The sequence below is a fragment of the Aspergillus flavus genome, chromosome 2, assembly GCF_009017415.1.
Source record: "Aspergillus flavus chromosome 2, complete sequence".
Taxonomy (NCBI): domain Eukaryota; kingdom Fungi; phylum Ascomycota; class Eurotiomycetes; order Eurotiales; family Aspergillaceae; genus Aspergillus; species Aspergillus flavus.
Window position 1 is genome coordinate 1,991,212 of NC_092409.1, and position 12,872 is coordinate 2,004,083.

The following is a 12,872-nucleotide window of genomic DNA, read 5'->3' on the forward strand; positions in this document are numbered from 1 at the left end:
TTTCTAGGCGTTCTTGTACTACTTTGATGGTTTGAGAAAAGACTTTTCCCATAAGATCTGGTCTGAAAAAGCAGCAGGGCTGATCTCTTGTTATATTACATAGCTGTACAAGTAATGCCAAATAACTCAGTGTACGGTTTGCGCCATTCTATGCTCTAACAGACATTGACCGCAAGACATCTGAAGTTGACTGCTCGTTAACATCCCGTACATACTACATCTGAGAATGAAGGAAAGAAGAAAGTATATCGGCCCTTTCGGAAAGAACAGCATCACATAGGTTATTTTGACAATGTAACGTCTTTAGTCGTGCTCAAATCAGCTGAGAGCGTAGCGCTCCCACTCTTGAAAAGGTCTCCAAGTCGCATCCCCTAGCATTCGGTGTTTGACATGGGAGGTCAGCTGCTGCAAGGACAGGGATTCACACTCATGCAGCCTACTTATGGAGGTGGTACAGACGGTAGGGCTGTTACGGTCGACTGTGTGTCTGTCTTTGTTATATCGTTATCGTGGGTATTGTTGACGCAGCATCCTTCGTCTTCCCCTAGTGTCATATGGACCGAAACAACGTGGATTCTAGGTGCAACATCACGTCTTGGTTTTAGCGAATATGTGTTCTGTGATGGGTGTTCCTGAAACCAGGACATTGATCTCTCCAAGTCGCTTTCAAAAAGCTTTGTTTGAAGCTCTGCGGACGTCCCAGGCGTTGTTGATATCGCACGAAACTTGCTGTAAGGCTCATCCTTCCTTCTCTGCGAAGGATGACGGACGGCGCTCTCTTTCTGAATTGTGTCCTCCCAAGCATCAATCACCCTATCTGACTTGAAATGATGCAAGAACTGGTTTAGCATAGTTTCTCGTTTCGCTGATCCTTGGGCAGTGTAAGGCCGAGTTGGCAGTGGTATGGGTGGTGGCCCTACTATATCTTGCTGCTCGTACTGCTGGTCTTTCTTCAATCTCCAGAAGCCCTTCAACTGTTCCAAGGAAATGCTTCGGGACCTCAACCCCCTACTAGGGGCAGTAGCGGGTCGAGATCCTTTTATTCCAGCATTTTCTCCTTTAAACTTCTTACTAGTAGGTACAGCCTTCGACAATCTCCTACTCAAGTTCCTTTGAATTCTCGGCACAAGCGTGGTTGGAATAGAGCCATGTGCGACAAGATTCCCACATTCCGCTCCATCTGAAATAGCGATATGCCCTTCGTAGCTCTGAGAGCCATGCAACGCTCGAAGATTCGGGGCACTTTTTCGCGTGACCCTGAGGCATTCAACCTGCTTAGATAGAGGCGCCTCAGGCCGGGCGTCTATTACATTTGTTAAGAACGGGTCACTTGGCAGTGGCTTTTCTGAGCTCGAGAGGCCTGGGAGTATGGTCGATGCCCGCTTCTTGAATAGTCGTTCTCTGATTGACCTGTCTCGGGGCGGTGCAGTCGCAGTCCGTGTCAAAGACACCTGCTCTTCGTCAGAAATCTAACTTAAGGCTAAGTAAAAGTGGAAAATGGTCAGTCTTGTACTTACGGCCTCTTTTCTGCTCGCTATGCCTACACGCCTTTGCAATTCGGTGATCGCCAGACACAGCTGAGACAGTGCGGATTGGAGCGCAACCCCTTGACGGCGGAGATTCGAGAATGCTACATTCCAACCCTCTGTATTTGCTAGCATGGCTTTGTAAATGGCTAACAAATTACTGGACAGTGGTCCATATTCTTCTGCAGACTGTTTCAGATACCGCCACAAAACCCCAATCGCCTCCTTTCCCTTCTGCACATCTTTCAGTGCGTCTTCAATGGCGGCAGCGAATCGTTCAATAGCATGTTCGATCTTTAAATTATAGTCAATCATGGTTAGGCGGAAGTTGCGGTCTTGCAACATCTCGTCAAAGACCACCAAGTTCTGAAGGGGAAGATTAAGGTATTGAATTCGTGTGCGCACATCGACCTGAATCAAAAGAAAGTCCTCTGTTGACCTTCCAAGAAAACCATCCAACTCATCCACATGATTTTGAAGTATTTTTAAAACTTCAAAGTCGGACTTAGCGAGCCTCTTAACTAGAAGATGGATGCCGAAGGATATTTGAGCGATAAGCTTCCAAATCGGATGATACCTAAGACTGGTCAGTTTGCGCGTTGACCAGAAGATAGAGGGTTGTGCTTTATGAAGGCGTGTTAACTACTTGCCTTTCTCCGGGCCTTTGGAGCCATTTTCGTCCGCACAGTCGTTTATATTCGATGCTCTCTAGCAGGTCTCTACGCCGGGATTGTGCGTCAAGCCCAACCAACCGTTCGCTTCCAGTGCTTTCGGTAGCTTCAACAATTGATTCCTCGAAAGGTCCTTGTAGTTGAGAAATTGGATGGATCGGTACTCGACTAATGTCTTTGCTATATTCTGACTTATGTTTTGCCCTTATTTCTGCGTCAGTGGCGGAAGTCCGTTGCTGTTGCGATTTGGAAATGAGAGCCATGAATGCTAGGTTAGGGTCCAGCAGGGACTCCTTGAGCACGATTATCCACCAAACTCTTTATTCTTTCAGCGCGGGTGGCTCCGGAGAAATGTGTGTATCTCTATCTCCACATGATACCACAGGTAGCACACTGGGCCACTTCTCTATTGAGTAATATGCCGTATTTTCCACGTCAAATTCACACATTCAAGCTCCAGGGCGCATCGTAGTCGCCAAAAACGGTGCTTTCACGACCAGAAACAATCGCAAGAGAGGGAAGAGAGGAAGAGAGAGCAGACTCCAGAGATTGTATAAGAACTACTCAGGTCACTGCGTGTAATCCAAAGACGCTGAGATATATAAACCCTAGTAATAAACCTCACCGGCTAGTAGCTGGGTGCAAATCAACTTTCTCCGCAGTTTTCTTAGGTGAATGCAATGCAAGATGTGACGAATACAGTTGGATATTGAACTAGTGCAAACTGATAACATATACTTCACCCGCGTAATGAAGTGGGAAATAAAAAGTCAAACGGCATGGGACAATGTGAAGATTGTGCTTTTAAACAGTGGCAACTCAGAATCAAAGAATGAAGAGGCAGAAAGAAAAATTAAATTAGATTAAAACAATGAATAGGTGGGGATTTAAAGACGAGAGGATAATGTGCTGTGACACTGCTGCCAGCCTGCCAGAGCTGTTCCCACAGGGGTGAGGGGACGAGGTGGATTTCAGGGGAAGGACCCAATCAAACGCCTTTGCACCACGGCAGTATTCTTTGGTACATACTAGTCTAACCTTTTGTAGACTGCTATAGAGCTAATTTTATGAAATGCCAAACTAGGAGATCCATGTAATGAACATGTACTCTTGAGTAATAAGGATCAGCCGTAAACTGAGATGGGAACCTTTCTCTCCCCTTTTTATCGTTTCTTTGCCTAGTGTCATTTACCAATGCGAAAGAGAAACCTCTACTTTTATTAAGCACTTATTATTACCATTGTTTATCACTATCATCAGTAGTTCATGAATCTCCCACCCGTTAAATAAGTTTCATTAGGTAAAAGAGAGACGGTACATAGTGAGTGAGAGAGGCGGGAGAAGATCGAACAATGTCGGATAGGTAGCCGTGATGAGAAACACAAATGCATACCTATAGTAATACTGCCAAAAAATCGCTTATTCTTAGAAACTTTCCGTGATTAAAGGCAAAGAATATATACATGAACGAAGGACGAAAAGGCGAAGCGATAATTTTGACTACATTATCACTGTTTATGCAGTTGTTACTTTCTATATGTAAAAGATCCCCACTCAAGCTCAAGATTGTCTCCCTGGGAATCATGAAGCACAATATCTAGTGGCAACATGAATCGTTAGGACTCAGAGGTAGTCAATTAGCCCTCTTTCTACCTCTGCTCCTGGACACCCTATCCCCAAGAAGAGTTAGTCAACTGCCGTCGACCCGCACCATGATTCGTATTAGAACTGGGTGAAGTGCCGACCGGGATCACCGATCATGGACGTCCGAGAACTTCATGGACGGTGCATGAAGTACAGGCATTGGAATTCATCTACTAACAAAAGATTTGATAGCCTCTTCAAAAATGTCTTTTAAGGCAAGATAAGGCAAGGGAAGTTCGTATCGGAATAGGCAACCACCTGTCGCTGGGAAACACTGAAAAGCAAGGGAAGCCTTAGACCCAGTCGTTAATGACGATCGGCATTGCCTCTGATCCGAAAGGCTTTCCTGCGGATGAGAAATCGTAAAATCGTCCACCCAGCAACACTTCCCAAGACAGGCACTATTGGTGCAGTCCTTCCCACATACTTTTCTTACAAAGTAACATCACGTTCCCCTATGCTGCTGGTCAGGGCAAGAAAACCGGATCCCAGAAGTTTGTAGGTAAAGACAAATCTAAGAAGTCACCAAAAAGCACGTCAATATCGGCGAACCCATCGGTCTCATAAACTTGCATGTTATTCTCTGGAGGGACCAACGATCCGTGAGGTGAGGGAATTTGTTGGGTAGCAGACACGTCAGCAAGTGGATGGTCATCGCGCTGATAAGATGAGAGCGGTAAGACCGGCGCAGCACTTTGTGCGTTTGTAGGGTTAATGAGCGTGCTGCCAGGCGTCGGCGACTGCCTGTGAGCTTGTCTAGGGTTGTGGATACCAAGGTTTAACCCATCAATCTGGTGTAGGGCTTTTCGCCCTAGCCGTGCCATTGCTTCTGCAGAACACCAGGAGATCCCTAAGGCTTCTAGAAGTGTACAGCAAGCTTCCAAGCTAGCTTTGGCCCGATCGAAATGGGTAATAAGCTTGCTCGAGCGAAACTGCTGATACGACACACCCATAGATAGTGTGAGCGCATATGGAACAATGGGAATTGGAGGGAGATCCTGGGAGCATTCGGTGGCTACGATGGATTGTATTCGAATAGCAGAAAGACCCTGCCGTATATATGAAGGTTTGGAGCCATCAGTGCGACCGGTCAACTTGTATCTGCATGAAAGGATGGCAACGGCATGGTAAAAAAGCTCGAGGAAGCCTAGTTTCTCATTTGACTTAGTGAGCAAGAAAAGACACAGTAATGGGCTGGCCGAGAGAGCTAAGTTTGATGAAAATTAGTACCCACCAAGAGTAACAAAGTCCAGATCCTCGCGAACATTATCGCCCATAATTTCTTCGAAAGTTGGAAACCCGGCCTCCCACCCTACTGTATGATCTGAAGTTGGCCTATAGAATGAAATCACATGGGCGAGTAAATCGGAAATTGCAAACCAAGCATCAAATGCAGTCCTCGCATGGGAGGGTTTTAACCCGGGCTTCTCAATACCAATGTCCCGGTCTGCGAAGAGAACAGGACGACCGCCTATGCAAGCATGCATCTTGTCTAACGTCCACAAGCACCAAAAAAGGCCTGTTAAGGAGTCCCCTGGTACTTGGCCAGGACGGTCAAGATGCAAGCCGACCGTCTGAGCCTGGTGAATCGCCTGACAAAGGTGCATGGAGGCGGCTTCTGCCCCTTCATAGCCCTCACAATGCAAGGACATCAGCGCCAAAGTGCGGATACGAGTAACTCGGTCAGTTTCAAGCCCTTCATTGAGAGCGACTACAAGGCCTCTGTACAATTCAGAGCAGAACTGGCGTGGCGTCATGACAGGCCCACTTGTGGCCAGCCGAAGCCAAGGATAGGCCGTTCGGTCTTTCGCAGCAACAAGGCATATAGCCCTCTCTAGAAACGCTGATGTCATCCCCTCAGAATAGGCAAGAAGGAACGAATCCTTATTGACAAGTGGTAAAATATGATTAACCCTGGAGAAATAAATAGGAATCAAGCGATCTCGTGTCGAAAGAGGGAGGCGCTCACAAGCTTTCAAGGCATTTGCGTACCGCTGGTGTAATAATTTTGCCACAGATTGTGGCCCGAGAGGTTCAGATGGATTTCCTGGGGCAGTAGTATCTGCATCAGCAACTGTTTCTCTGCTTTCTGCATTGCTGTATGTAGCTGGTGAGCTGATCCAGAGTCCGATTCTGTCTCGAAGTTGACTTTCACATGAGACGTCCAGTCTTTCCCGAATCACGGCTTCCGGATTAAGATCTCCCACAAAGCGCTCTGTCCGGTGGAAATCTGGAGAAATAGGGTGAAAGTTCCTTGGATTGAGTTGTAATCCAGTTGTCGGTGGATTAATTGATGAGTGTTTTGTAACATCGGGCTCATTTTGTTCGATCAGACAGGTAGGTTGATGTTGGTCTTGGGTGCTGCATGTACCTAAATGACGACAGCGTTTCTTTTCACACATTTAGTCGAGCCCAGTTGCTACTTCAATCGACTTTCCTCACATGCCATGAAACCCATGCACGCATAGACGCACCTTTCTTCTTTGGCAATGGGCACACGCCCTCAAGGCTCTGGTGCGACGCCGCGATTGGGGTGTGTCAGCGAGCCACGTCAGTTCCATTTCGTAAGGTTGTGTACCAGTGACATAGATCAGGAACTTCAAAAATATAGGTAGTACTCCGTACAATGATTCTATGAAGTGGCATGTAGTGCGTCAAGTAGAGCGATGATGATATGCAATAGTAGCCATTGCGCTTTCTCCATTCCGATGATTGGTTCGAACTGATTTTAGGTCAAAGTCTAGCCACCAACTACGTAGTACTGAGTCCCGTCACGGCCGGGGTGTAGACCAAGTATCCAAAAGAGGTTAGTCACTATACTTGGGTTTGGGACGCAGAATACACGGTACCTAGTAGTACGTACTAGTGGTACCAACTATGGGACGACTTCAATCAAGTACTTCGTAAAGATTCTCGAATTAGTTACTAACGGAGGACGGAGTACTCCGTATGTGTCGGAGAATCTACCGTAGATGTCGTACTATCTAATCAATCCCGACTATGTACCAGTGCCACTGATTCTGGTTAGGTAGGTTTTCGAGATGATCCAGTCTAGTAATGTATTTACTTTTAAGGATGTATCCAAATCCAATACAATGTACAATACTCCGTATTGCTGTAAAAATGCCCGTGGACTAATTCCGCACTCGGGGCTAGTTGGCTCTTTTACCATATCGAGAATAGATTATAGTCACGCGTCAGTCTACGCGATTCTTGACGCGTTGCGTCCAGATTGTTGGTTAAACCATCAGTAGTCCAGCATACTTCAGCTCTATATCCTGCGCGCATGCAACGGTGTTTCGTATTATATGACTCTCTTATCCGATTGACATCACCATTGTTGTCATCGCGCTCTCCAATTCTTACCGTACAACTTCACAGCCACAATTGGTCTCTGTTTTCTACGGCCTAAGGACGAGTCGATTGCCCCCCTAACCCCCAAACACACACACACACACACACACACACACACACAACATGTCAAGTCCAGCAGGCCAAAAGCGCAGTGCTAGTCATTTAACTACCTCACCCGTCGATGCGAAGAAGCCCAAGAATGGTAGTATCACATCCTTCTTCGGTCCTCCCAAGGTGAAGACAGTTGAACCTAAATCAACGTCTTGCTCGTCCAGCTTCAATAAGCAAGGATGGGTAGCGTCGTTGACCCCGGAACAGAGGAAGCTCCTACAGCTTGAGATCGACACATTGGATGAGAGTTGGCTGGCTCAGCTGAAAGAGGAATTGGTGACACCTGAGTTTCTAGCGTTGAAAGGTTTCCTCCAAAAAGAAAAGCAATCGGGAGTCAAAATGTTTCCGCCGGAGAACGAAATATATTCCTGGTACAGTGCCGGTATGGTCATTTCTGATGGTACAAGTATACTTACGCTGCCCTAGGTCTCGCCATACGCCCCTTCACAAGGTGAAAGTGGTGATTGTCGGACAAGATCCCTATCACAATCATAACCAGGCTCATGGCTTAGCATTTTCTGTTCGACCTCCGACTCCAGCTCCTCCCTCCCTAGTCAATATCTACACAGGTATCAAAAATGACTACCCGTCCTTTCAACGACCACCTAACAAAGGAGGGCTTCTGACACCATGGGCTGAGCGTGGAGTATTGCTTCTTAATACCTGTCTAACAGTCCGTGCACACCAAGCTGCTAGTCACTCAAACAAAGGATGGGAACGGTTTACACAGAAAGCAATTGACATTGTAGCTAGAGTGCGATCTCACGGAGTTGTCTTTCTTGCATGGGGTACACCCGCTGGGAAGCGTGTGGCAGGTATTAACCGACAGAAGCATTACGTACTTCAATCGGTTCATCCTAGCCCACTCAGTGCATCCAGGGGCTTTGTGAGTATAAACTCCTCATATCTTTTGTGTGGCATTGGCTCCACCCTTCTCTCTGAGTACAACTGACAAAGATTTGTAATTAGTTCACCAATGGACATTTTAAAAAATGTAACGAGTGGCTGGCTGAACGTTACGGTCCAGATGAGGCCATTGATTGGAGCCTGACTTCGAAAACAAAGACTACCACCCCTCTCGCTACTATTCAAAGCCCCTCCGCCTCCGTTGACAAACTAGCAGACTCTGTTGCAAAGCGATCTGAATCTCGAGCCCCAGAGTTGGCTGACATGATCACGCAGCCCTTGGAGCTCCAAAATACAGATGAGTTTGATGATGATACCGATGCCCTCGAAGCTCTAGCAGCCGCAGAGACAGCGAGCTAAACGTGTGGAGTTAACTCAAACGATGCCAGCTTTGGTGCTTTTGTTCTACCTATTGGGAGCAGGATACAAATTATGTGAGGTCATGATCAACGTTCCTCGGCGTCGCTTGGAGTTCTTGTGCATACATGTTCGGTTTCGACATGTACTAGAATTGTAATCTACACCTTTAAAGCTTTTAACATTTTTCCCCCTTTGGCGTGCTATATAGTAGATCGTAGGCCTTGCATTATACACTTCAATCGCGAGGCAATCTTGCTACCTCCCCCTAAACATTTCTGAATGTCGTTCTCTGAGGCAGCCCTCGATATCTAGAGAGATTACACAGGGAATCTCTTGATGCCAATAACTAATATGCATAGGGGTGAGCTTTGAGCCCTTCCCAATGCTCACCGGTGTTATGGAGAGTACGGGACAGCTGGCTTGGCCATTAAGAACCGGCATGCAAGATAGGAACAGTGGAACACAGCTCAGCGGTGCCAGAACTTCAGTAGACGGTGATAACTAGTAACCTATCGAGTATAGCATGAGGAGTTACTATACTCAACTAGAGTGTATCGGACCCATTACGGTGATTTACAGTCTTTAAAGGTAACTTTAAAGTCATGCGTTAGGGTACACAACTGACAAGTTGTTTCCCCAGCTTTTCCAAAGTATAAGAGGGGGGTTTAAAAATCTACCCAAAAATTGAGCCAAGAAGGTTCAGGTTTAGTACGGCTGAGCTGCGAGCGCGCGAGAAGCTTGCGCGTAGGATAGAACAACAGTTTCCTAAGCCGGAAGTAGCTGCGATTGCTCAAACTGCTGGTAGAATACAAGAATTCACATAAATATGGATCAAACTATCAGGCCAAATGAAATTTACAATTCATCATGCTCAGACTTGTCATCGCTAGTAGCAGCAGGAGTTTCGGTCTCGTCAGAAGCGGCCCGAGTCTCGGTGGCATCGCCACTCTCCTGTTCTTTCTTCGGATCAACTTCAAGAGCATCGACCTTGTGCTTGCCATTCTCCTTGACAAAGTTGGCGAGATCCTCCACCGTGCGAGAGCCTTCATATTCAACTGGGGAGTCCTTGGCGCCGGCAGCGAAGAGCTTAATAGTAGGAAATCCTGTAATGGAGTCGGGGACATCGTTGGCCGTTGCGTCAATTTTGGCGATGGTAACTTCAGGAATATCCTTGTAAAGGCTTGCAAGTTCCTCGTACTTCGGGGCAAGGCTATTCAAGGTTTAATTGGGTATTCGCAAGCGAGAGTGGATATAATTCGTTGTAGAGAAAGAGGGGGAAAACTTACGCCTTGCAGTGTCCGCACCATGGCGCATAAAATTCGAGAAGGACGTCCTTCTCGTTGTCAAGGACGAGATCCTTATAGGAATGCGCGACAACAACAGTAACCGGACCTTCCTGAGTCTCAGGAATAGCCTCAGACTTAATGCTTGGCTCTACTTTATCATCAAGAACGTCTTGGATGAATTTACCGATATCCTTGGCCTTGACTTCCTTCGACTGGTCATAAGGATACTTGGCGTTCTTTTCAGGGTCTTGAATAGCGAATGCAGGGAACTTGGAGGGGTCAAGGTTGAGATTGCCTGCATGAGCGCCGTACAACTTGGCGTCAATGGTGACAATATTGATGGAACCCTTGTGTTTCTCGGCGATGGACTTGAACTCCTCGGTGAACTGCTCACGCTCTTCTTTGGTTTCGGCGAAAATGTACGCCAGTGGAATGCCAGCCTTAACCAAACCCATGTCAGAAACTCATGATTATTTACTAAACGTTGTGAAGCGATATTGAGATTGTGTCTTGTGACATACCGTTATATATCCGGAGTAAGTCTCTGGGCCCAGCTCGCCCACCAAGGGGGTACTGGCAGTCTTGACCCAACTGAGGAGGGCATCCTGTTCAATCTCTCCATCATAAGTAGCTTTCTTTTCATCGAAGTCTTTATAGAGAACAATCGAAGGTTGCTTAACACCTTCTGCCTTAGCGATCGATGCATCACTTGTGGCGGCGAAGAGGTAGTTGTCTCTCTGTGACTCGGCAAAAGTGGTGAATATATCATTGGCAGTCTGGTCGTCAGACGCGATATAACCAATAACGACAATCTTGTCCATAGTCTTGATCTCTTCGAGGTTTTCTGGGGTGACAGGGGACACAGCAGGTAGTGACTGCTTGACCATGTATGAAACAATCCTATGATACTAGCGTCAATATTATTTGAGCAAGGCTAACAAACAGGTGACACTTACGCCTCGGTCTGACGAGCTCCCTGATAAGGCTTAACAGCGTCAAGGCCACGGAAAATCTTCAGCGTGGGGTAACCTTCAACACCTTGGTCCCTACAAAGAGCCTCTTCCTCGGTGCAATCAACCTTGACCAGCGGAATGTTCTTTTCCTTTAACTCAGTGGCGGCCTGCTCGTATTTCGGAGCGAGAGCCTTGCAATGGCCACACCAGGGAGCAAAAAACTCGGCCAAAACTAGGTCATGCTCCTTGACGAAAGTTTCGAATGTGTCCCCGGTGAGCGAGACCACATCGGAGGGAGCTTCGGCAGTCGCATCGGCAGCAGAAGCTACAGCAGAAGCCCCTAGAAGGCTCAAGATCCAAGGTGCGAAAGTCCGCATGGTGTCGCGAATTTGTCAAGTGTGACAATATCCAAAGGATGACGCGCTGTACTGTCTATGGGGACAGCAGGGTATGGAGAATACTAGTAGTACCCTTTGAAAGAAAGCAGCAAGTGACGTCTGCACTTCCCAATCTTCCTCTGTCAGAAGACAACGAACAGAGGGGGATTGTTTAATTAATCAAGATGCAACGAGGGTTTAAAAAGAAAAAGATGGGAAGGAGTGGGAGGTGAATAGGTAAAGCCTAGTTAAGTAGTGGGCTTTGTATGGGAAGGAGTTAAGGACAGTTTGTTCTTTCTGCAGTCAGCTGGTGTCTGGGCAACCTGACTGGTCTGTTGGGGCCCGCCTCGAATGGACACACAGCAAGGGACTGACTACCTGTAAGAAGTTCAGGTACCACCCTAACTACTAGCGTCGGGAAGCGCCCCATAGTGCGGCGGCACCTCAATAGTGGCCGCTGGGCAATACTGGGGACGCCACTTCTGAGTATTTCACCTAACCTCTCACCCATGGATCCGGTGATTTTAAAATAGTGTTTTTATTGTTATTATCCGTAGGAGATTTCAGGACATATTGGTTTGCTGCTGGCCTACGAAGTAAGTATTAGCTAATTGACAAGTGAGACATACAGTTATTGCTTTCTAGCTCTGTATGTGCCTTGTGTCCTAAGGGAGGGAATGAAAATCACTACCATTCATCAGCTGCTGGTGTAACGAGTGGAATGCTTGGAAGTGGGGATATACTTTAGCTCACTATATTATTGTATACATATACCAGAGTCCATACATATCCAAGACCAAGTAGTTCCAATGTTACCTTTTTGTATCAAGGAAAACAATTTTTAACTTACATTTACACTTACCATTATATAAGAAGTGTCTATGCTTATATATATAATTTTTTATTTATAAAAACCTTGTATTTGAGCTGGGCAATGATCAACCATAAGTCTATAGGTAGTAACTGTACAGAGTAGTTAGCAATGCTTTGACATGCAACATGCACTCAGATACAGATGTTTTTATCCTGTAAATGTGCCATTTAATCAACTACTGAAGAGATATTTATCCTCTTTGCTGCCTTCCTTTATCATGGGTCATTCATACTACTCGTCAATCACAGTCCCAGGAAAAGCGGCGTTTCCATATATTCTCTCCATATCAGATAGCCAAATGAAGGTGTTGGTTTGGTTTGTATTTGATATATAACTCAAGAAATGGGTTTTATTGAGAAGATGGGGTGGGCCCCGGGGGGGGGGGGGGGGTGGGTATCAAGTGTGTATAAAATCACATATTAGAGCATGTTATTGTGCCAGAAGTAATGATGCATTTTCAATATATCAATTATAGGTATAAAATAGTATAAGGCGTCAAGGATAGGATCCCAAGAGAAAATGTCCATATGTACTAGAACCGTTTATCGAGTAGATACCTATTCTTTTCTTTGGGGGTTTTTTTTTATCTTTCTTCCTTTCCACTCTTCTTTCGCATTCTCTCCGAGGAATTGTATCTCTATGTTCTACAGTATATAGGTTTCTCATAGAAATACTATTAAGCTATAACTTACGTTGAACCATGGCCGACCAACCATCAGTTGGCAGGTGGGTTGAATGAATACTACTAGTGGTACTACTAGGTGACACCTACCTGATAGTGGTAGGGTTACCTTTTCTCGGCCCATTATT

The 12,872-nt window shown here is 46.2% G+C and overlaps 4 protein-coding genes across 4 annotated transcripts; 1 reads left to right on the top strand and 3 right to left on the bottom strand.

Annotated features, from left to right (window-relative positions):
- Positions 1-158: 158 nt before the first annotated feature.
- On the bottom strand, positions 159-3,025 carry F9C07_1210113 (uncharacterized protein). The gene is made up of 3 exons (XM_071507763.1): positions 2,177-3,025; positions 1,518-2,103; positions 159-1,451 (listed from the first exon to the last, which is right to left on the bottom strand). Exons 1-3 carry the CDS (start codon positions 2,458-2,460, stop codon positions 441-443), a joined length of 1,881 nt encoding a protein of 626 aa, XP_071363679.1. The 5' UTR covers positions 2,461-3,025; the 3' UTR covers positions 159-440.
- A 1,020-nt stretch (positions 3,026-4,045) lies between these two features.
- On the bottom strand, positions 4,046-6,642 carry F9C07_1210276 (fungal-specific transcription factor). Its single transcript, XM_071507764.1, has 3 exons — positions 6,316-6,642; positions 5,076-6,231; positions 4,046-4,988 (listed from the first exon to the last, which is right to left on the bottom strand). Exons 1-3 carry the CDS (start codon positions 6,400-6,402, stop codon positions 4,309-4,311), a joined length of 1,923 nt encoding a protein of 640 aa, XP_071363680.1. The 5' UTR covers positions 6,403-6,642; the 3' UTR covers positions 4,046-4,308.
- Positions 6,643-7,283: 641 nt separating this feature from the next.
- On the top strand, positions 7,284-8,764 carry F9C07_2277231 (putative uracil DNA N-glycosylase Ung1). The gene is made up of 3 exons (XM_041289492.2): positions 7,284-7,677; positions 7,733-8,192; positions 8,276-8,764. The coding sequence occupies exons 1-3, from the start codon at positions 7,319-7,321 to the stop codon at positions 8,570-8,572; spliced, it is 1,116 nt and encodes a 371-aa protein (XP_041142500.1). The 5' UTR covers positions 7,284-7,318; the 3' UTR covers positions 8,573-8,764.
- On the bottom strand, positions 8,765-11,508 carry F9C07_2277232 (thioredoxin-like domain-containing protein). The gene is made up of 4 exons (XM_041289493.2): positions 10,815-11,508; positions 10,380-10,758; positions 9,859-10,298; positions 8,765-9,782 (listed from the first exon to the last, which is right to left on the bottom strand). The coding sequence occupies exons 1-4, from the start codon at positions 11,186-11,188 to the stop codon at positions 9,428-9,430; spliced, it is 1,548 nt and encodes a 515-aa protein (XP_041142501.1). The 5' UTR covers positions 11,189-11,508; the 3' UTR covers positions 8,765-9,427.
- Positions 11,509-12,872: the final 1,364 nt, after the last annotated feature.

Excerpts from the sequence above, each read along its gene's own strand:
- F9C07_1210113 (XM_071507763.1), bottom strand. The coding sequence starts at position 2,460 with ATGGCTCTCATTTCCAAATCGCAACAGCAACGGACTTCCGCCACTGAC. Across the intron at positions 2,104-2,176 it reads CTCCAAAGGCCCGGAGAAAG|GTATCATCCGATTTGGAAGC; the intron begins GCAAGTAGTTAA and ends GACCAGTCTTAG. Across the intron at positions 1,452-1,517 it reads TAGCGAGCAGAAAAGAGGCC|GTGTCTTTGACACGGACTGC; the intron begins GTAAGTACAAGA and ends GACGAAGAGCAG.
- F9C07_1210276 (XM_071507764.1), bottom strand. The coding sequence starts at position 6,402 with ATGGAACTGACGTGGCTCGCTGACACACCCCAATCGCGGCGTCGCACC. Across the intron at positions 6,232-6,315 it reads CCCATTGCCAAAGAAGAAAG|AAACGCTGTCGTCATTTAGG; the intron begins GTGCGTCTATGC and ends ATGTGTGAAAAG. Across the intron at positions 4,989-5,075 it reads TCTGGACTTTGTTACTCTTG|GCTTCCTCGAGCTTTTTTAC; the intron begins GTGGGTACTAAT and ends ATGAGAAACTAG.
- F9C07_2277231 (XM_041289492.2), top strand. The coding sequence starts at position 7,319 with ATGTCAAGTCCAGCAGGCCAAAAGCGCAGTGCTAGTCATTTAACTACC. Across the intron at positions 7,678-7,732 it reads GAGAACGAAATATATTCCTG|GTCTCGCCATACGCCCCTTC; the intron begins GTACAGTGCCGG and ends ACGCTGCCCTAG. Across the intron at positions 8,193-8,275 it reads TCAGTGCATCCAGGGGCTTT|TTCACCAATGGACATTTTAA; the intron begins GTGAGTATAAAC and ends ATTTGTAATTAG.
- F9C07_2277232 (XM_041289493.2), bottom strand. The coding sequence starts at position 11,188 with ATGCGGACTTTCGCACCTTGGATCTTGAGCCTTCTAGGGGCTTCTGCT. Across the intron at positions 10,759-10,814 it reads GGAGCTCGTCAGACCGAGGC|GATTGTTTCATACATGGTCA; the intron begins GTAAGTGTCACC and ends CTAGTATCATAG. Across the intron at positions 10,299-10,379 it reads CTTACTCCGGATATATAACG|GCTGGCATTCCACTGGCGTA; the intron begins GTATGTCACAAG and ends GGTTTGGTTAAG.